The 20,385-nt window shown below is 41.7% G+C and overlaps 1 protein-coding gene across 5 annotated transcripts in view; it reads left to right on the top strand.

The window, feature by feature from the left end:
- The window catches only part of RBMX2 (RNA binding motif protein X-linked 2), a 45,208-nt gene that overhangs the window by 547 nt on the left and 24,276 nt on the right, over positions 1 to 20,385 (top strand). For 2 of the 5 annotated variants that reach the window (XR_010838581.1, XR_010838580.1), the window contains exons 3-6: positions 960 to 1,011; positions 5,391 to 5,520; positions 7,212 to 7,389; positions 7,852 to 8,797. Coding sequence is in view for 2 of the 5 variants with exons in the window: in XM_067023234.1 (XP_066879335.1) it covers positions 960 to 1,011; positions 5,364 to 5,520; positions 7,212 to 7,389; positions 7,852 to 8,354 (890 nt within the window). In the remaining 3 variants the exon portion in view is untranslated. Of the gene's footprint in view, positions 1 to 959; positions 1,012 to 5,363; positions 5,521 to 7,211; positions 7,390 to 7,851; positions 16,134 to 20,385 lie in introns of those variants that run through there. The other 3 variants (XR_010838579.1, XM_059050972.2, XM_067023234.1) reach the window with 3 other exon arrangements.

Genomic DNA, 20,385 nt, shown 5'->3' with positions numbered 1-20,385 from the left:
CCATTTCTAGTTTTCTCTCTCTGCTAAGTCAGTGCTCATGATAGGTACTGCTTGTTATTCACTATGCTAAGAATCGTGCCACTTAGTTTCTCAGAGACCATTTTTATCACCCCCAGTCCCCCCATTTATACGGCTAAGGAAACTGAGGTGCAGAGAAGTTAATGGTCTTCCTTCCACGTAGCTCGTAAGTGGAACAGCCAGAACTATGGGATTGTAGAACTCATGGTCTTAGCCCCTATCCCATATTACTGCCAACTCCCTCCCGCCCCATTCCCCTTCCCTCAGAATTTATTTTCCTCATATAATTAGCTCCTGCCTTCTATCCATGGTCATATCACCACCTCTGTATTCACTTGGGTCACATCCAGTAATTTGACAGTTTATTCAAAGAGGTTATTGCACCAGCCATTGTGCTAAGCATTTTATATCCATTGTTTTATTTAATTCTTATAACAATTCTGTGAAGTAAGTACTAATATCCCCATTCTACTGATGAGGAAGGAAACATTTGCAGGGGAATTTATTTCATATGAAATGCTTAACAATTGACTTTATAATCCTTAGTCTTTGTGAGTTGGGGTTAATATTTGCATATTTAAACTGATTTTGGATCTTAGCTGTGAATTTGTAGATAAAGAGCACGTGAGTTCAAGATATGTTTATGGAATCCAAGTTTTGTGCTGGAAACTATTTGCTTTGTCCAGAAGATTTTGGGTGTGAGGAGGATTAGTTTGGGTAGGGGTGGCCCCGATCTTTCCACTCAAAGTTAATCACTTTTTTCTGTACTACTGCTACATCTTCTATGTGTGTCTGTCATTGCATCAGACTGTGAGTTCTTTGAGGGCAGGCCCTGTTGTTTACTCTTCTTTGCACCCCCAGTGCCTGGCCTGATGCATGCATGGCACATAGTAGACACTTGGTAAATGTTTGCTGAACTGAAATGTGTTTTTTTTTTCTAGGAGGGCTTCCTTATGAGCTGACTGAAGGAGACATCATCTGTGTGTTCTCACAGTAAGTGCCCTTTCATTTTCTGCCTTCTCAGTCATCAGAATAGTTTGCTTCCATAACGCATTTTATGGCATCACAGAAACCATTTATTTTAATTCTAGGCTGACTGGCCTCCCTGCATGGGGAGGGCTAGAGCTTCTGCTCTAGTTTAGATCAGTCCAAGGACATGGTTCTGGTACTCTCCCAATGTGGAATATCCAAGAAGTTGGATGATTTAGGAGGCTGTCTTGGGGATTCTGGTCTATTTTTATTGCTTTTTCACCGAGGCCTACACTGGAACAGGCTGGAACTCCCAGGAAGGTACTGTGTTGGCCCATCTCTTTGGGCTCCTACAAACTAGTGGTAACTCATGATCACGGGGCCCTTCTGGGCCCACACCTGTGTGGCATTGTAGGATTAGGGCAAAGCACAGAGGAATTGGGAAAAAAGCAAAAGGTTTAGGCAATAGTTTGCTTGCTTTGTTTCTAGATTAGTGTAAGGTTAGTGAGCAGAGCCAATCTCTTTAACCGGAGGCTGAGAATCACAGGCTGCTGAGGAATAAGAATGTATAGGAGAAACTTATATTCTTCATTCTGCTATGGGATGATAGCAGCAGCACTGGGTGGGAGGTCTTGGCAGCTCACACTAGTAGCGGAGCTGGTAGGAGAGGGGTTGGGCACAACCCCAGAGCTACATAGAGTAGTTAGTCCATAGGGCCAGAGGGCCTTGGCAGCTCACAGGAGCAGAGGGCCATGACCCCTGGGCTGTGTAGCCCTCAGGGGCAGAGGACCATGGTAAGAGAGGTTGGGCAAGCAAACACGGTTAGCACACCCTGGTAGAGTCATTGCCATGGCAGGGCATGGTTGGGCCATCCAATGGGCAGAGGGCCCTGGCTGAGTGGTTGAGTAACTTAGAGGGCAGCAGGTTCTGGCAGAATAGTTGGGCAGCATATAGGGCAGAAGGCCATGGGAAAGAAATTGGGCAAGAAGAAGGCCATGGTAGAGGGCCCTGAGGGGGACAGAGGCTGCTTCCTCCGACTCCTGGGTATTGGGAAGTTCACAGCAGGTACAGCCTATAATTTCCACCCCTTTGTCATACCTCTACCTGATCCAGCCTTCCATCTGAGAGCTGTTTTTGTCTTATTTGCATTGAGTGTGTTTATTTCACACAGCTAGTGTGTGTGTTTATTCCAGTTCTCTGTTCTGGCTATACACATTGCTCTCCATGAAGATTGCCTTTGCGACTGATAACAGTGGCTTTCAAAAGGTATTTTGTCTTCTGATTATCAGAGTAATGTATAGTCATTACAGACCATTTGGCAATACCCTGAGAAAACCATAATTCAGAAAGAGTCATGGGGCTTCCCTGGTGGCGCAGTGATTGAGAGCCTGCCTGCCGATGCAGGTTCGTGCCCCGGTCCGGGAAGATCCCACGTGCCGCGGAGCGGCTGGGCCCGTGAGCCATGGCCGCTGGGCCCGCGCATCCGGAGCCTGTGCTCCGCAGCGGGAGAGGCCACAACAGTGAGAGGGCTGTGTACCACAAACAACAACAACAACAACAACAAAAAGTCATGTACCACAATGTTCATTGCAGCACTATTTACAATAGCCAGGAGATGGAAGCAACCTAAGTGTCCATCGACAGGTGAATGGATAAAGAAGATGTAGCACATATATACAATGGAATATTACTCAGCCATAAAAAGAAACGAAATTGAGTTATTTGTAGTGAGGTGGATGGACCTAGAGTCTGTCATACAGAGTGAAGTAAGTCAGAAAGAGAAAAACAAATACCATATGCTAGCATATATATGGAATCTAAAAAAAAACTGGTTCTGAAGAAACTAGGGGCAGGACAGGAATAAAGACGCAGACATAGAGAATGGACTTGAGGACATGGGGAGGGGGAAAGGTAAGCTGGGACAAAGTGAGAGAGTGGCATGGACATATATACACTACCAAATGTAAAACCGATAGCTAGTGGGAAGCAGCTGCATAGCACAGGGAGATCAGCTCCGTGCTTTGTGACCACCTAGTGGGGTGGGATAGGGAGGGTGGGAGGGAGGGAGACGTGGGAGGGGGGAGATGTGGGGACGTGTGTGTGTGTGTGTGTGTGTGTGTGCGCGCGCGTGTGTGTGTGTAGCTGATTCACTTTGTTGTAGGGCGGAGGCTGACACACCATTGTGGGACAGTTGTCCTACAATAAAGATGTTAAAAAAATGTATAGTTATAAAAAATAAGAACATTTGGCAAAAAGAAAAATTATAAAGAAGAAAATAGAATGTATTTTAAGGAAAAACTGTTAACATCTTGGTGTTTTTCTTTATTGTCTTCTTTTCAGTGTTGGGCATTATTTCTAATATTTTACTGTTATAAATTATACTGCAATACACATTGTAGTATATACATCTTTGTATGCATCCCTGATGGTTTCCTTAGTGAAATTATTGGAGCAGTATGGTAGCATTTTTAAGATGTTTTATAAACATTGCCAAATTACTCTCTGAAAAGGTTTCAGTTTCCACTGAAAAGGTTGTATCAATTTCCACTCACTAGAATGCTCATTTTTCTGAATCTGAATCATTAATGGTTATTTAAAAAAATATTACCATACAGCCTTTCAGTATTATTTTACTTTGCCTTTATTTCATCATCAGGGAGGTTGAACATCCTTTCATAGATTTACAGGCCCTTATTTCTTTTTTTTGTAAATTGTCTATTAATATCATTTGCCTATTTTTATGCCTATTAGTGTATTCCTCATTTTCTTACTGATTTTACAAGAGCTGTTCCTGTGTTAAGGATATTAACTTATTGTTGTAACACTTTATCATGTATTGTATTGCTGTGGACTAATTTTTTTTTTTAAATTTGATGTGTTATACCACATTGCCTTTGTTTTTATTTCTGGATGCTCAGATTGTCCCAGTTTGGTCTGTAGTAGTCCCTTCACGCCAACTCCTGTATTCTTTTATTTTTTCTTTTGAAATAATTTCTGGCTTAAGATAGGAAAGTTATAAAATAGATAAAGTATACCTGTACCCCCTTCACTCGGAGTCCCCAGATGTTAGCATTTTACCACATATGCTTTGTTATTATTTCTCGCCACCTATACATATTTTTTTAACCTTTTGAGAGTCAGTTGCAGACATGATGCCCATTTACTCCTAAATTCTTCAATGTGTATTTCCCCAAATACAAGTACATTCTCTTGTTTAACCTCAGTATAGTGATCAAATTCAGGAAATCAACACTGTTGCAGTATTATTATCTAATCTATAGACTTTATTCAACTCCACCAGTTGTCCTGATAATGTCTTTTATAGCAAAAGGAAAAAAATGGCTTTCTAGTCCTTAATCTGTGATATAAGTTGCAAATGTTTTCTCCTAGTTTGTCATTTGACTTTGCTTATTGTGATCTTTTTGCTATGCAAAATTATTATTTTTTAATTTTTATGCATTAATTTATTCATATGTTTAAATTATGTTATGGTAACATTGACTTTTTAGGGGATGTACAATCTACAGGTTTTCCTGAGTGTGGTTTTAGCTACATCCCATAAATTTTGCTATATATTCCCATTTTTGTTATTTTCTAAATAGTCTAGTCTGCCATTGGTTTCTTTATTTTGTTTTACTTTCTCTTTCATCCAGTTGTTAGCTTGGAGAATAGGTTTCAAGTTCTAGGTAAGGTATTTTTTGTTTTAAAATATTATTTCCAGCTGTTTAACATTGTGGTTGGAGAATATGGTCTGTGCTATTTTTGGAGATGATTGAGGTTTACTTTGAGACCTAGTCTACAGTCAATTTTAATATGTGTTTCATGGATTCTTGAGAAAAAACTCTCATTTTTGTACAATCAAATATATCTATATATATACTAGTGTGATGTTAATATTTTTAACAATATAATTGTTATACTATTAGTTATATGTTTATTTGTATTTATATTATATAATTTTATATTAATTAATTTCTCTGGCCTATTTTTCTCAGTTTTATGTGTTATGAACTCAAAGTGGTGTGTTAAAATCTCTCATAGCTTTCACTCTTACTTGCTCATCCTATTTTTAATTATAATTTTTGATTTGTTGATTTATGCATAAAATTTCATGACTTTTGTTATGTATTAGGACCTTTTTTCAGAGCAAAAGAGCCCTCTTAGTCACATGTAAATGTTTTTTTTGTTGGCCTTGAATTCATCTTTGATCTTAATACTACCACCAATTTCTTAATTGGGTGTTCTTGATATATCTTTGTCTAACTTTTTATTTTTAACCTTTCTTTGTCATCTTGTTCTAGATGTGTCTCCCGTACAGACTATATTATTTGAATTTTGTCGTCCAGTCTGAAAGTTTTTGCATTTTAAATCAATAGTGTCTTACTCTTTTATGAAATAAATAGATATGGCGAAATTGTTAACATTAATCTGGTACGGGACAAGAAGACTGGGAAATCCAAAGGATTCTGTTTCCTCTGCTATGAAGACCAGAGGAGCACAATTCTGGCTGTTGACAATTTTAATGGGATCAAGGTGAGTATGCTTACTAAGCAGAACTTTTCCTTCATGTAGGGCTTCAGTTTCATTTCCCACCTGATAGCCACAGGCTCAAGGGCAGTACTGGTCAGCTGGGTGTGTTGTGAGGGTTGCAGAGGTGTGGGGACATATTGACCAGGAAATGATCCCAGGAAATAATTCCATTGGCTCATGACTCGGCCAGCACTTGTTCCTTTACCCATCTCTTAGCAAACCATCTCCTCAGGAGCATAGGTACCATGACCCCCCACTCCGCTTCACCCGGCACCCAACCAGGCCTCTATTTCTCACCTTTCCCTCCTCACACTCCACTCTCATTTCTGGTATACTGGAGAGCAAATAGACTAGCAAACGCTGCTCTTCCGTGCTGTCCTGTGTCAGGAAATTTGGGGCTCCATCATGGTTTCATGGCTGAGGACATAGCCATGTATTTCTGTCACATGTCTCCACTGACTTAGCAGTACTGGGCCCTGGAAATTCTCTAGTTAAAATCTGATGACAAATTCTACAAAAGTAACTCATTCTGAAGTTTTCTCTCCTCTGTTCCCCTCTCTCTTTCACCCTTGTAAGTGAGATGTTTGGCTGAGAGAAGGGGATGGGGCAAGTCAGGCTTATCTGTGCTCCATGTGGTCCCTCTGCTTGTTTAGGAAAAGCACTGCCATTGAACGAGCGTTGTCACAGGTCAGAGGGGTAACTCTTGACTTGGAGAGTTTGTCACTGACTGCACCAGTGTGGAACAACTGGAGATCATAGGACAGGGTGGAGAAAGGTTCTAGGCTTGATTTTTAAGAGAGCCAGCAGTCAAAGGGAGTCACCATAAAGTGAAGGTTTTCAAAAATGTTTTGAAATGGGGAGTAGGATAGATGATAGAAAGTGCTCAGGCTTAAAGGTAAGAGTAAAAACTTGCTCTTGAATGGAACAGTAAAAGCCAGACATTTCAAATTTCAGATGGCTTTGTCTATAGAATAAGTCTGTATCTGCCTGAATGTTTTTGTTTTAAGTAAGGGGTCAGTTTTTTGTTGTTCACCTGGAGAGTTGTGCTTTGCAGTAATAGTATCAGTGTGAGCCAGTTGTTCCAGTATGGTGGGAGTAGAGCAAGGTATGAGGGCTTAAGGAAAAAGAAAGTAGTCCCTCCTAGATTCCTTCCCCCCTCCCAACTGTTGGTCTGCTTTGGCCTCGTCCTAATTGCTGTGTTGAGAAAGCAGCTTTAGCATTGAGCTCAATTTCAGGAATTCCCTCTTGCTGCCAGGCTTTTTCATGGTATGTTTCACTATGGGTGTTACAGATTGAGGGTAATTCATTGTTTGTGCGTCTGAACTCTTACAGTTTTCCGTGCTACTTGTGCTTTGGGGCAGTACTTCGCAGGCTCTTTTCACTTCATGGCACATGTAGAACGTGAAGATATTAGTATGGCACTCTGGGGGTAAACTGATGAGGCTGCCTAGTACAGCTGCCCTGGGGGCTCCAGCTGCCCCAGGCCCCACCTGGCTGCCCCAAGGGCTGAGCGAATTAATGTGTAGGGATATGTGCTGTGACACACCAGTTGGGTAGGTCTGCTTTTGAGATTTCCTGAGAAATAGAATAGCGGGAGGGTAATGGGTATGGTTCAAACCATGGATTTCTGCAGCTGGGTTCAAATAGTTAGATAGGAGGGCTGTCTTTGCTGAAGCATTGCCTGTCTGTCTTAGATCAAAGGAAGAACTATCCGAGTGGATCATGTGTCTAACTATCGGGCTCCTAAGGACTCAGAAGAAATGGATGATGTGACCAGAGAGCTGCAAGAGAGGGGCTGTGGGGCTCACACTCCCTCACTGAGTTCATCTGAGGGCTCTGAAGATGGCAAACCCACCAGAAAACACAAAAATGGTAAAGCATTAAGGCCCAAGAGAAGATTCTGGGTAGGCTTAGTGTTTGCTCTTCTTAGCATTCACTGAGAGCTGGTAATCAGTTCTTAAGTGCGAAGGGGGAAGGTGTGGGGAAGCTTACTTTAATTGGGAAAGGAGAGGTATCAGCAGAAGGCTAATGGTATGGGCTGAATTCTGTCCACCAAAATACATATGTTGAAGTCCTAACCGCCCCCACCCAAGTAACTCAGAATGTGACTGTATTTGGAGGTAGGGTCTTTAAAGAGATAATTAAGAGTGGGAGTTGCCTTATACAGCAACTCGACATATCAAGGGTGACAGACATCCAGCTTGGCTTCTCAGAGGCACTTTTCTGGAAGTAGAGACTGTGACTGCTTCATGCTGCTGCCAAGGATGCTTTCTGTTTGCATGTCCTCCATCTTTTCCATCTTCCTTTTCTTATTTTGCCCTTCTTTTCCTCCAGAGAGAAAGGAAAAAAAGAAAAGAAAGAAAGACAAAGAGAAGACTGACCAGGAGATACAGGCAGAGCAGCCAGCCTCCTCTTCATCACCCAGAAGCAAGATGATAAAGGAAAAGGATGACCCTGGCTCTAAGAAGCACAGTGGCAAGAACTCAGAGAGGGGTCAGAAGTCAGAGTCCAGGGAGGTGCGGAAGCCCCACCCCAGCTCCCCTGAGATCAGGACGACCTGCCGTGGTGGAACAGAGGACCGAGAGAGGGAGCCGAGGAAGGAGAAGCCCAAGCATGAGCACAAGTCATCAAGCAGGAGGGAGGAGAGAGTAGACAAGAGCAGAGATAGAGACAGAGGTCGAAGCTCAGACGCACACTGCAGCTGGTACAGTGGGCGCTCTGAGGGGCATAGTCACAGAAGTAGAAGTCGTAGTCAAGATAAATCCCACAGGCATAAAAGGGCCCGGCACTCCTGGGACCGGGAGTCCTCTAATCCTAGTGACCACAGGCATCACTGAAGCCACAGCCTGTGAATTGGAAATGAACTGTGTTTTTAAAATACAGTGAAATTCAGTTATGCTTTTATTATTTCTATATGTAAAATATCTGAGGATGAGTTCTTTTAATCCCTTGAGTGTTAGAATGATAGAGAGAGCTGTAGTTTTTAACAGCTAAATGTCCTGGATTTTTGAGCAAAATCCATTGTCCCTGGAAGTATACTTGGTACTTTTGGTACTTAACCAGAGTATGTATCCTAAATTTGGGTTCATAAATATGGCCCTTGAATTTGTGACCCCAATTTATGATGAAATGGCCAGGAAGGGGAAATACCAGGCAATTCTAGAATTCCAGTCTTTGTGAGATATTTAGAACCCTTGCAGTAACCTTTCCAGTTGGCAGGTATAACCATAGAGTAGAGAAGTGTGGCTTCACTACGCTCAGACAGCTTGCTGTGAATGTGGTAAGGGTTCTTAACATCAGCCTGCACCCTTCCCACCTCCCCCCCACCCCCCCACCCCCCTTTTTTTGGGTTGATATGTCTCTACATCTTTTCCTTACAACTTATTTATTTATTTATTTTATTGAGAAGAAATTAACATAAAATTAACCATTTTAAAGGGAACATTCAGTGGCATTTGGTGCATTCACAGTGTTGTAAAACCACCAACCCTATCGAGTTCCAAAACACCTTCATCATCCCAAAATGAAACCCTGTACCCATTAAGCAGCTACTCCCCATTCCCTCTTCCTCCTTGTCCCTGAACCACCAATCTGCTTTCCATTTCTATAGATTTACCTATTCTGGACATTTCATATAAGTGGAATCATATAACGTGGCCTTTTGTGTTCGGTGCCTTCACTTAGTATAATGTTTTTGAGGTTCATCCATATTGTATCAGTACTTCGTTCCTTTTTATGGATAGTGTCCCATTGTATGGATATTCCAGATTTTGTTTACCCATTCCTGAGTGGATGGACTTGTGGGTTCTTTCCACCTTTTGGCTAGCCAGCTCCCTTTTCATGTTCCAGACATACCAGACTGCTTCTGGGCTTAGTCTGCTTTTCAAGTAGCTGCTCTGGATGAGATGGGAACATTTTGTCGGCTCCATTGTGTATCTAGCTGATCTGCTTGGTAGTTCTTTCTCATTTTGAGATTCTTTTCCTTTTTTATCAGTCAATCCCTTGTGAGTTTGATAAGAAGTAGTTCACAGGCCCTTAATACCCCTGCTGAATTATTAAAGTGGAATTTGTGACCGTGTAAAACAGAGGACTAGAGCTTTAATAGTGAATGCGCTAAGTTAGATTATGTGGTGTGTTAGTATGGGTCCTAGATTAGATGTGCAAGAAATTTTGGGGTTGGGATGCCCATGAAGGAGAATGGAGAGGGAGCTGGAGGAGTCTGGGAAAGCTGTCAGACAATGATGTAGGTCTAACTTCTTGGAGAAGAAAGGGAAGGAATGAAGGAAGTTGGTAGGAAAAGTCTTACACTGCTGTGGAGTTCTAAGAATATTTCAGCAAGACCCGTGGTGAGCCCTTGAGCCAAAGACACCTGTCAGAGGAGTCCCGCTAGATGAGCCTTGGCAAGCAGGAATCATTGCTGTTGGGCCTCCATCAGCCATTGTGGTCTCTCTTCTTATGTGTCCATCATGCCAATTGTGTGGTAACTGATGAAGGCCCCCGTGCCTGGCTGAGTCATTGTGTCTGCTTGGTGGTTCAGTGCCTCTTCTATGATGTTTTCTGATGGCTGTTAACATGTGATGCAGAAATCTTCACACTTTGCCTGAGGAACCTCCCTCAACCCCGTTTTCTCCACTCTTGTCTTTTTCAGCTTGTAGATGTTGAGTGATACCCTTGTTGGCTCTCTGTATTGCTTCTAGGGACACCATGGTCCATTCATGCCATCTCCACAAGTCCCTTTGGGTAAAGCCCCCTTGGCTGCCCTTCAGACCGTGTGGTTCATTTTGGTGTTTGTGGCCTCCTGCCTTCTGGTGGATAAGCACCTCTACCTGGGTGTCTTACTCTGGGGCTGCAGCTCTGTGATGGTCTCGTACTGCCATCCCTGGCCTGCAGAGGTGGCCACCTCTGAACCTAGTGATGCTGGTGCCCCTTTCACCAGTGTGTTCCTGATGGCCTCGGTGAATGGAATGTCTTCTGGGCCCCCCCTGTGGAACACTACCCTCTGGTGAGGTTTTTGACCTCATGTAATCTCTCCACTCCAGCATACCTACTCCTCGGCCTTTTCATTCCTTCCTTGGTCCCTTGCCAGGACAGCTCAGGTGTTTCTACTTTGCTTAGTGGTGGCCAGCACTTTCTCCAGTCCTCTAAGAGCCACCTTAGTAGAGACTGCTCACCCCCAGCAGTCCTTGCCAGGGAGGGGGTTAAATCCTATATATTGAGAAAGTGCTCCCAAGTCTGAATTCTTGCTTTTCTGGCCCTCTTGATACAGCACCCTTGAAACCCAGTGTTTCCTTGGTTCCTGTCAGTACCTGTCAGTTAATTCTTGCAGCTTTTTGGTGTATACTCTCTCCTTTATTAGGCCCGGTACTTCCGCAGCCAGGGAAAGCTGGAATTTAATCCTAGTTATCAGTTTTGGTAACCAGGAGAGAGGCTGGACACAGCTCCTTGGGGGAGGGGTTGGGACTGATTGCCTGGTGGGGGTAGCAGCCGCTGTAGCATCTTCCAGCATGGGGTATGCTAGCTCTTATTTGGAAAGAGTGGCTCCCTCTGAAAACTGAGGGCTGGGTGGGGTTTTCTGCAGAGCCAACACTTTCAGGGATGTCTGGCCAGATGTTCCTACTCCATGTTTCAGGGCCTCAGGGTTTTCCAACCACATGAAGTCATGTGGCCCTGACTGCAGCAAAGCAGACCTGCCACATGTTAAATATTGAGTATTTAATCTCCCTGGAGTTCTGCAACTCTTATGGCCTCTTTGTTTCTCTGCTGTGTCCACTCCTTCACTGCAGGAACTAAGGACCTTTTTGGAAGCTCCAGAGAGGCCCTCTGGCTCTCACACTTAGCCTTTAGCTACTTATTAACTCTCACCCGTTTCTCACTACCCTGCTACAGGGCATCAGTACAACTTAACACTGTCCTGACATTTCCACTGTTTCTGTAGGCCTTATTCCTACAGAATATTTCTTTCTTATTTTCTTCTTTTTGGAGGGGGGGTTATTTTATTACTATTTTTTAACGTTTTTATTGTAGTATAATTGCTTTACAATGGTGTGTTAGTTTCTGCTTTATAACAAACTGAATCAAATATCCCCATATCTCTTCCCTCTTGCATCTTCCTCCCTCCCAACCTCCCTATCCCACCCTTCTAGCTGGTCACAAAGCACCGAGCTGATCTCCCTGTGTTATGCGACTGCTTCCCACTAGCTATCTATTTTACATTTGGTAGTGTATATATGTCCATATATACACTACCACTCTCTCACTTTGTCCCAGTTTACCCTTCCTCCTCGTGTCCTAAAGTCCATTCTCTAGTAGGTCTGTGTCTTTATTCCTGTCTTGCCCCTAGGTTCTTCGTGACCATTCTTTTTTTAGATTCCATATATATGTGTTAGCATACAGTATTTGTTTTTCTCTTTCTGACTTACTTCACTCTGTATGACAGGCTCTAGATCCATCCACCTCACTACAAATAACTCAATTTCATTCCTTTTTATGGCTGAGTAATATTCCATTGTATATATGTGTCACATCTTCTTTATCCATTCATCTGTCGATGGACACTTAGGTTGCTTCCGTGTCCTGGCTATTGTGAATAGAGCTGCAGTGAACATTGTGGTACATGACTCTTTTTGAATTATGGTTTTCTCAGGGTATATGCCCAGTAGTGGGATTGCTGGGTCGTATGGTAGTTCTATTTTTAGTTCTTTAAGGACCCTCCATACTGTTCTCCCTACTGGCTGTATCAATTTACGTTCCCACCAACAGTGCAAGAGTGTTCCCTTTTCTCTACACCCTCTCCAGCATTTATTGTTTGTAGATTTTTGGATGATGGCCATTCTGACCGGTGTGAGGTGATATCTCATTGTAGTTTTGATTTGCGTTTTCTAATGATTAATGATATTGAGCATTCTTTCATGTGTTTGTTGGCCATCTATATGTCTTCTTTGGAGAAATGTCTGTTTAGGTCTTCTGCCCATTTTTGGATTGGGTTGTTTGCTTTTTTGATATTGAGCTGCAAGCTTATACATTCTCAATGTATTTTGGCCAGCAGGATTTGAGGAGCTATGGTAGGTGCATTTCTTACCACTCTGCTGCTCACCTTTTGACATTTAGTTCATTAGACAAAAGAGCATTTTAAATAATGAGGACTGACTTTATTTGAAGCTAAGAATGCAGCAATTGAAAACAGACCCAAGCAGTGACATCAGGACGTAGTAGCTGTCAGATAGCATGTGTGCATTCTCTCTCCTTCCATTCTCACCTCCCTCCCTCTCTTCTTGTCTCTCTGTCTTCTGCCTTTTTGAGGGAGGATGTGTAATTAGACCTCTTTCTAAAGTCATACGATAATACACTTGTTATCCATAGACTATCTCGAGAAGGGTACTCCATCCATTGGTAATAGAAATTGCTTCTGGAGAGGAGAACCAGGTAGCAGCTGGGAGAGGAGAGGGAAAGAGCCTTACTTTGCACTGTACCGTTTGTAACTTTTGAATTCCAAACTGGATTGGTATTACTTTTTTTATGTTGGGGGTAGGAGTTTATTAATTAATTAATTTATTTTTGCTGTGTTGGGTCTTCGTTTCTGTGCAAAGGCTTTCTCTAGTTGTGGCAAGTGGGGGCCACTCTTCATCGTGGTGCATGGGCCTCTCACTATCGCGGCCTCTCTTGTTGCGGAGCACAGGCTCCAGACACGCAGGCTCAGTAGTTGCGGTTCACGGGCCTAGTTGTTCCGCGGCATGTGCGATCCTCCCAGACCAGAGCTCAAACCCGTGTCCCCTGCATTAGCAGGCAGATTCTTAACCACTGTGCCACCAGGGAAGCCTGGTATTACTTTTTTTTTTAACATCTTTATTGGAGTATAACTGTTTTACAATGGTGTGTTAGTTTCTGCTTTACAACAAGGTGAATCAGTTATACATATACATATGTTCCCATATCTCTTCCCTCTTGCGTCTCCTTCCCTCCCACCCTCCCTATCCCGCCCCTCTAGGTGGTCACAAAGCACCAGGCTGATCTCCCTGTGACATGCGGCTGCTTCCCACTAGCTATCCACCCTCGTTTGGTAGTGTATATATGTCCATGCCACTCTCTCACTTTGTCGCGGCTTCCCCTTCCCCTTCCCCATATCCTCAAGTCCATGCTCTAGTAGGTCTGTGTTTTATTCCCGTCCTACCCCTAGTCAGTTCATGACATTTTTTTTCTTTTTAATAAAGACAAAACCATATGTAAGATCAGTGTTGATCATTATTGTGGACCTTTACAAACTAACTTTAACCTTATGCTGCTGCCTGTGATGAACTTCAGTATGTAAGGGCAGAAATGAGCGAGTAGATGAAGGCAGCCAAATTTGGGTATATATGATATTTGGGCAGAACTGCCTGCCATTCTGTTTACTAAAGTTCAGTTAACATAACATTTATGAACTACAGGTACAGCAGAAAAGACATTTACTTGCCTTGAAATATTTCCCTTGGGCATTTTGTATAAATCTGAGACCTTCCACTGGCCTAAATTCCTGGATAAAGCCTTGGTATGAGAATGACTAGTGAGTGATCTTCGTCATGTGTTTCTGTCCCATGGAAGCAGTTTCAAAAACCATTTATTTTTTGAGGAAGGTCAACATGCTAATTGATATCAGGTGTAGCAGCCTCAGCTTGTGTCTTGGTGAGGGGGTTAGGGTGAGGAAGATTTGGGAACATTGGCATTAGATCTTGAAAACACTTTTGGAGAGAGCTGATGATACCTTCCTCATCATTTCAGACCCCTTTTTGGAAGTACTGGGCTTATCAGAGTCTGTGAACAAACCAAAAGAGAAATGTGGTCAGTTATCAGGCTTTCCAATTGAGGCTGTCAGGCTAGGGGAGTGATAATTTTGGATACAGAAAGAAGTATTTATATAATAGCTTTTGATTTTTAAAGTGCTTTTTCACAAAGAGTACTTTGCTCCTTCTGACAGCCCTGGGAAGGACGCAGGAGAAATTCAGTGAGGTCAGATGCCTCGTCTAAGGTCATGTGGGTAGAAAGTGGCCAGATTTGCCCTAGGGCCCAGGGTTTCTGATGTGCAGGCCAGCTCGGCACTCCCTGCACCCTGATGCTTCTTGAGCCAGCTCAGCAGTGCCTTGCCTCCCTCGTGCTAGCAGATAACTATCCAAAAAAGCTTGATGAGCTAATTCCACATGAAAAAGTAACTTTCAACTTTGAACAGTACTGGTGTCCATTTCAAAATATCCAGGCAGAAGCAGCAGTGCATTTAAAAAGGCTATCGCTTCTCACTCACTTTGGGTAAATTTTCAGTTGACTAACCCCAAGTGATCTGTTTGTTGTGTGAGCTATAAAGGACTTGTGTGGCCAATTAGAGTCTCCATTTAGACCCATTTTTCTGCACCACTTGTTTTATGCAAAGGGCTCTTATTTAAAGTATATCATAGTTTATATTAACAAAATGATTGTTGTATCTGTAAGGACAGAAATGAGCAGTTATCTGTGTTGCTGATGCATCATGACAGGATGTCATGAAAAGACCCAGGGCAATGAAGCACATACCTTCTTATTTCTAGTAAAAGACAAAGTTCTCCTATACCTCTTACAGTTCCCTAGTTTTTATCTTCTCTAGCAGTATAACCTTAGGAACCTCAAGGATCTCTGATTAAAACTAAGGTAGCAGATAGCAAATTTACCCCCAAATAAGGGGGAAAATAGTTCAGGTTTTCAGATTAATAATGCAGTACTGGAATGTGCTGGTAGTTTAAACAAAATAAGAACAATGAAGAAATTAATAAGGAAAAAGCCAAAATCTGCAGAGGGGAAGATACAGGCTTGAGTGGAGAGATCTCTGAAAAAGCAAGACAAAGACTTAGTTACAGGATTGAGACATGTACCACAAAGCCACATTCTGAAAATGTTAAGGGAAAAAATGAAGCTTTGTTTTTGCAATTTGCAGGTCTTGTTAAGAATGCAGATGCCTGGAGACGATTTCCCTGAGATACTGACTATACAGGTCTGGAGAAGGGCCAGGATTCTGCAAATAAGCATCCTGGGTGATGCTGGTGCAAGCAGTCTCTGAATGACACTTTGAGACACCGCCCCTAGTTTGCAGTCACTAATAGATTCTGCATATTGTTCAAGATTGGCACTGGCTAGAATAACAGCACACACAAAGTTCATCCCTAGGGGCACAATGAACCCTTTGGCTAACAAGTCATATTCCTTTCAAAGCAAAGCTGCTGAAAAGAGAAATCAAGTAGTAGGTGTGGCATTCTCAGTGTATTGGAAGTAGGAGTTAGATATGTCAAAATGGAGCCAGGTTTGTGAGACCAGCTCTCCTTCAAGACACGCTGATGCTGCTTAGATTAGCTTGTGAACAGCACAGTGGAGTTCACCTGGTTGGCACTGGTCACTCTGAAGAGAGAGACATGCCTGGGGTGTTTATGGCAAACGTGGATGGGCCGTGATGCATGCCAAGTGCTATAGAATGATACTTCACACCATGAACTGATTTAGATTCCCAATCAAACCCTATCTGTAAAAAATACACCATAAGCTGTAATGGGCATGTGTTGGTCCAGAAGTCCTACCTCCCCTTTTCCTAATGAACTTTCTTTTTTCTTGTCACTCTTCTTTTTATCATCTATTTTAAAATCTGGTTCCAGGACAACCTTTTTTTTTTTTTTCCCGGTACACGGGCCTCTCAGTGTTGTGGCCTCTCCCTTTATGGCTCTGGACGCGCAGGCTCAGCGGCCATGGCCCATGGGCCCAGCCGCTCCGCGGCATGTGGGATCCTGCTGGACTGGGGCACGAACCCGTGTCCCCTGCATCAGCAGGTGGACCCTCAACCACTGCACCACCAGGGAAGCCCGAGTTTACTATTTTTTGGGTCACTTTATCCAAATCACACTCAGTGTTATATTTTGGATCGAAGAGCTTTGAAAATAGTCTGGCAACAATTTCTTCTACAAATGCATTAGGATAAAAGTCCATACCTAGTGATGTTGGCTTCTGGGGTCTGTGTAACCCTGTGACTTCACTGAGAACCTCTTTAACCATATTTGATATTTCATCCAATGGAGTCATTGAATGAGGTGAGCCCTCTTCACACTAAAGGGTTGAAGATGATTTTCAATAATTTCTTGAATAATAAGACTAGCCATTCGGTCAACCATTATTGGGCTTTGGCTTTCTATACTTTTCTGTATTGACGCAAGCAAGCCAGACATCTGCAAAATATTATTATAAACAGACTCCACCATATTTTGAAGGTTTTTTTTCTGTATATAGATATTGACAATCGTATTTAGTGAGCCAAATCTTATGCTTTGAAATGGCTAACAAAACTTATTTATTATATAGGTGGCCATCTCATTAAAATCCGAAGTCATTTAAGTATTTCTCTCCCAAGCATGAAGACTTGCTGGGTGGAGGAATGAGCTGAGATAATAGTCTTCTGATGACATCTTCTAAAAATGCGTGTGTTAGGATGGTAGTATAGCCTGTTGAATGTTGACCTTGGTAATTAAGTTCACTCAGGTTGTTTTGAAGTTTCTGTAGTATATTTTCAGCTTTAAGAGGGTAATATGAATTAGGCATGAGCTTTCCAACAAAGCACAATGGGGGTTGGTAGTCTGTACTCTCTTTCAGTATGCCATTGGTTATCTGTTCTGCTGTTGACGTGGCAGCATGTGCCAGATGATTGCCACAGGTAACTTTAAATGCATAGTCCCACAATACATCATTATAAACAGAGTCAACAATCTTTCTAACAGTTTCTTTATAGATTGGTGGAAAACATATCCTTTCTTCAACATCCCGTAAAACAGTGACTTGAGCATTATTTTTAAATTTTTTTAACATCTTTATTGGAGTATAATTGCTTTACAATGGTGTCTTTGTTTCTGCTTTATAACAAAGTGAATCAGCTATACATATACCTATGTTCCCATATCTCTTCCCTCTTGCATCTCCCTCCCTCCCACCCTCCCTATCCCACCCCTCTAGGTGGTCACAAAGCACCGAGCTGATCTCCCTGTGCCGTGTGGCTGCTTCCCACTAGCTAGCTATTCTACGTTTGGTAGTGTATATATGTCCAACTCATTCACCACACAGTTGACATCTAATATATTCATCTCGTTGAGCTGGGCTTCAGTGATATTTACATTTTTGCCCTGCACTGAGGTGGTGAGATTAAGAAAAATGTCTGCAATTATTTCCTCCAGAAATGTGGCTGAGTAGTACACTCCTGTGTTCATGCCTCCTCGATATCGCATGTTAAGAAAGGCTGTTGCATTCAATTCCTTTTTACCTGGTCTTTGAAGAGGAGGTAGAGAAGGGAATTTTCCTGAAAATTGCTTATGAAATGGGGTTTGCATTTTGGAATGAATCACCCTATGATTATTCAATGGTCCTGTCAGAGGCTTGCTGTCATAACTCATGAATCTCACAGAGTCTTTAACCTTGTCTTGATTCTTTTAATTCTGGCCTTTTTGCTTTGGGGAAAGTAGTAGGAGGTCTCTCTCTTGTCCTTTATGCTAAATGCTTGTTTGTAAGTGGTAGACTTCTGGGAGGTTGCTGTATACCGCGTGACAGTTTTTCCATTAAGGATTTTACCAAGCTATGGGAAATAATACTAAGCATAGATTCTTGATCTATTTCTGCCAAATTTTCAAAAGGTCTGATATGTCATATCCTTCAACTGGTAAGCCATAGTCCATTGTTCCCCTGCAATAATCCTCTGCATTTTGAAGTATGTTGAACAGTTGACATTCTGTTGATATTTCATCAGAAAGAGGACCATCTGTAAGGAAGTTGTTGTGCATTCTTCCAAGAGTATTCTAATAAGTTTCTCACACACAACATTCAGAAGGAAAGCTGATTTGGGGGCGAGCCCTAGGTTATTTCTAGGAATTCTATGACTTTGCTGGTTATTTAAAGATAGGAACATTTCTCTTGCTATTTTGCCAGAATCTGTATCCCAATATGGGCATTCGTCTGGCAAAAACAAATTGAAAACAATATTGAAAATTTTGTTGACTACTTCTTTGAATTCATGAGTTCTTAGGCTGCCGACCAGAATGTCTAACTTACATGCTAGAGAATTTATTTTTCTGTGCTAGTTGATTAATTTGGTGAGTAGGAGCCAATTTCCAACCTCTGGCACCTATCTGTCTTTTCATAGTTTTGGTTTTGTTGCAAATGGGCAAACTATGGCTTTTAGGTGTGGACGGTGATTTGTTTCTTCCTTTGCTGTCAGGGTGATGATTTATTCCTATTTCTTTGGACAGAACATGGGTTACTCCTATTAAGAGATTCTGACAGAGATCACTGAAGTCAGCCACAGCTGGTTTTGGGCAATAAATATATTTTGCTTTTACAGAAACCACTTCTGTAATGTCTGCCTTTGAAATATCACTATTTAAAAGGCTTTGAATAATGATTTCAGAAATGCTTAAAGCAAGTCCTCTGATAGAAATTGACTGACTCTCAAACGCTTGGGAATGAACTAAAATAACCTTGCTAAAAGTTGCATCTTGGTTTTCCAGTGATTTCTGTATTGTTCCACCATCTTTGGTGCAATCAGAAATGCTTGAAATTATATAGGAAATAACCAATTCAGTGAGATGTTCACAAAGTTGATTAAGTGAAGAATCACTGTTTATGCTTCTTAGAGGCTGTTTTGATTTGCATTTTTTGCTTAATAGCATGGAAGTAATAGACACTTTTTCATCAAGAGGACCTTGAAACAGAAAACATTGGTATTTTTAACATGCATTAAAGGAAAAATGTTGACCATTCAAAATACTGGCAGTATTTTACATATGAATTTCATTTTGGTGTACCTCACTCAAGAAATAGGAAAATCTAGTCAAGAAAGGAACTGGGTTTTCTTCAAATCTGTATTTCCCACCTGTGGAATCTTTACTTCTGCTGGGAAGCCCATTTAGAATTCAAATCTCTAATTGCTGGTTTCTTCCTTGGATAGCTATGTTGCTTTAAGAAGCTGAAATCCTGGGGCAGAGAAATGATTTCTAGCTTTTAGTGTTACAAGGCCCTAGAGTGATTCCAGTGATATCTAGAGATCTCATATAATTCTTGAAAACATTTTTGGCTATTCATCTAATTATCCCATTTAAATAGAACAGAATGAAACTGCTGATATTTGACATATAAAAATGGCTCTTTCATATGGTTCAACCCAATATATGCATGTAAGCATTCATAGAAAAGGAGTGCAGATATCATACTCGTAAGCATGGGTTTAGAGTATTATATCTAAAGAGGATTTAGGTCAGAACACTGGAACATGAACAGAACAAGAAGTTTAATGCCACTGTTCTTATAAACTATCATCAATAATTGTAAAGACTTTATACCTCAGAAAGAAGTTGAATCATTATAGGCAATTAACTATGCATGAGGTCTGACTATAATGTAAGAAGTCTTTTTTTAAAGAACTTTAAAAAAACCCTCTTGGAACTTCTGTTTGGGAATTGCCTTTAGCAGTTGTGTGTCCCAAGCAGTACATCATTTCATAGCCATACCTCATGCCCAACCAAAATATCCCACCTTAAATTATGCCCATTTAATCTCATCTGTAGATAGGGAAAACTGAAAAACACTCCTCCATATAAAAATTATGTAAATGGGTAACATTTTTTATTTTAGCATACTGACCAGTTGAAAAACACACAAGTAAATAAACAGCCACCCCAAATCTAAGGCTATTTTCAGAGAAGCAGTGAATGTAGCTTCTTGCATGTGAGGGTTAAAAATAAAAATCTTAAGATTATCAATGACTTTTTTTCCCTAAAATGAGACCAACTCTTTATAAGTCAGTCCTCACTCACCTCTGGTTTCAAAGTTCTTGAAATGTGTGACCAGAGA

The sequence above is a fragment of the Kogia breviceps genome, chromosome X, assembly GCF_026419965.1.
Source record: "Kogia breviceps isolate mKogBre1 chromosome X, mKogBre1 haplotype 1, whole genome shotgun sequence".
Classification (NCBI taxonomy): domain Eukaryota; kingdom Metazoa; phylum Chordata; class Mammalia; order Artiodactyla; family Physeteridae; genus Kogia; species Kogia breviceps.
The sequence above is the reverse complement of the archived record's forward strand: the minus strand, read 5'-3'. Positions and strand labels throughout refer to the sequence as shown.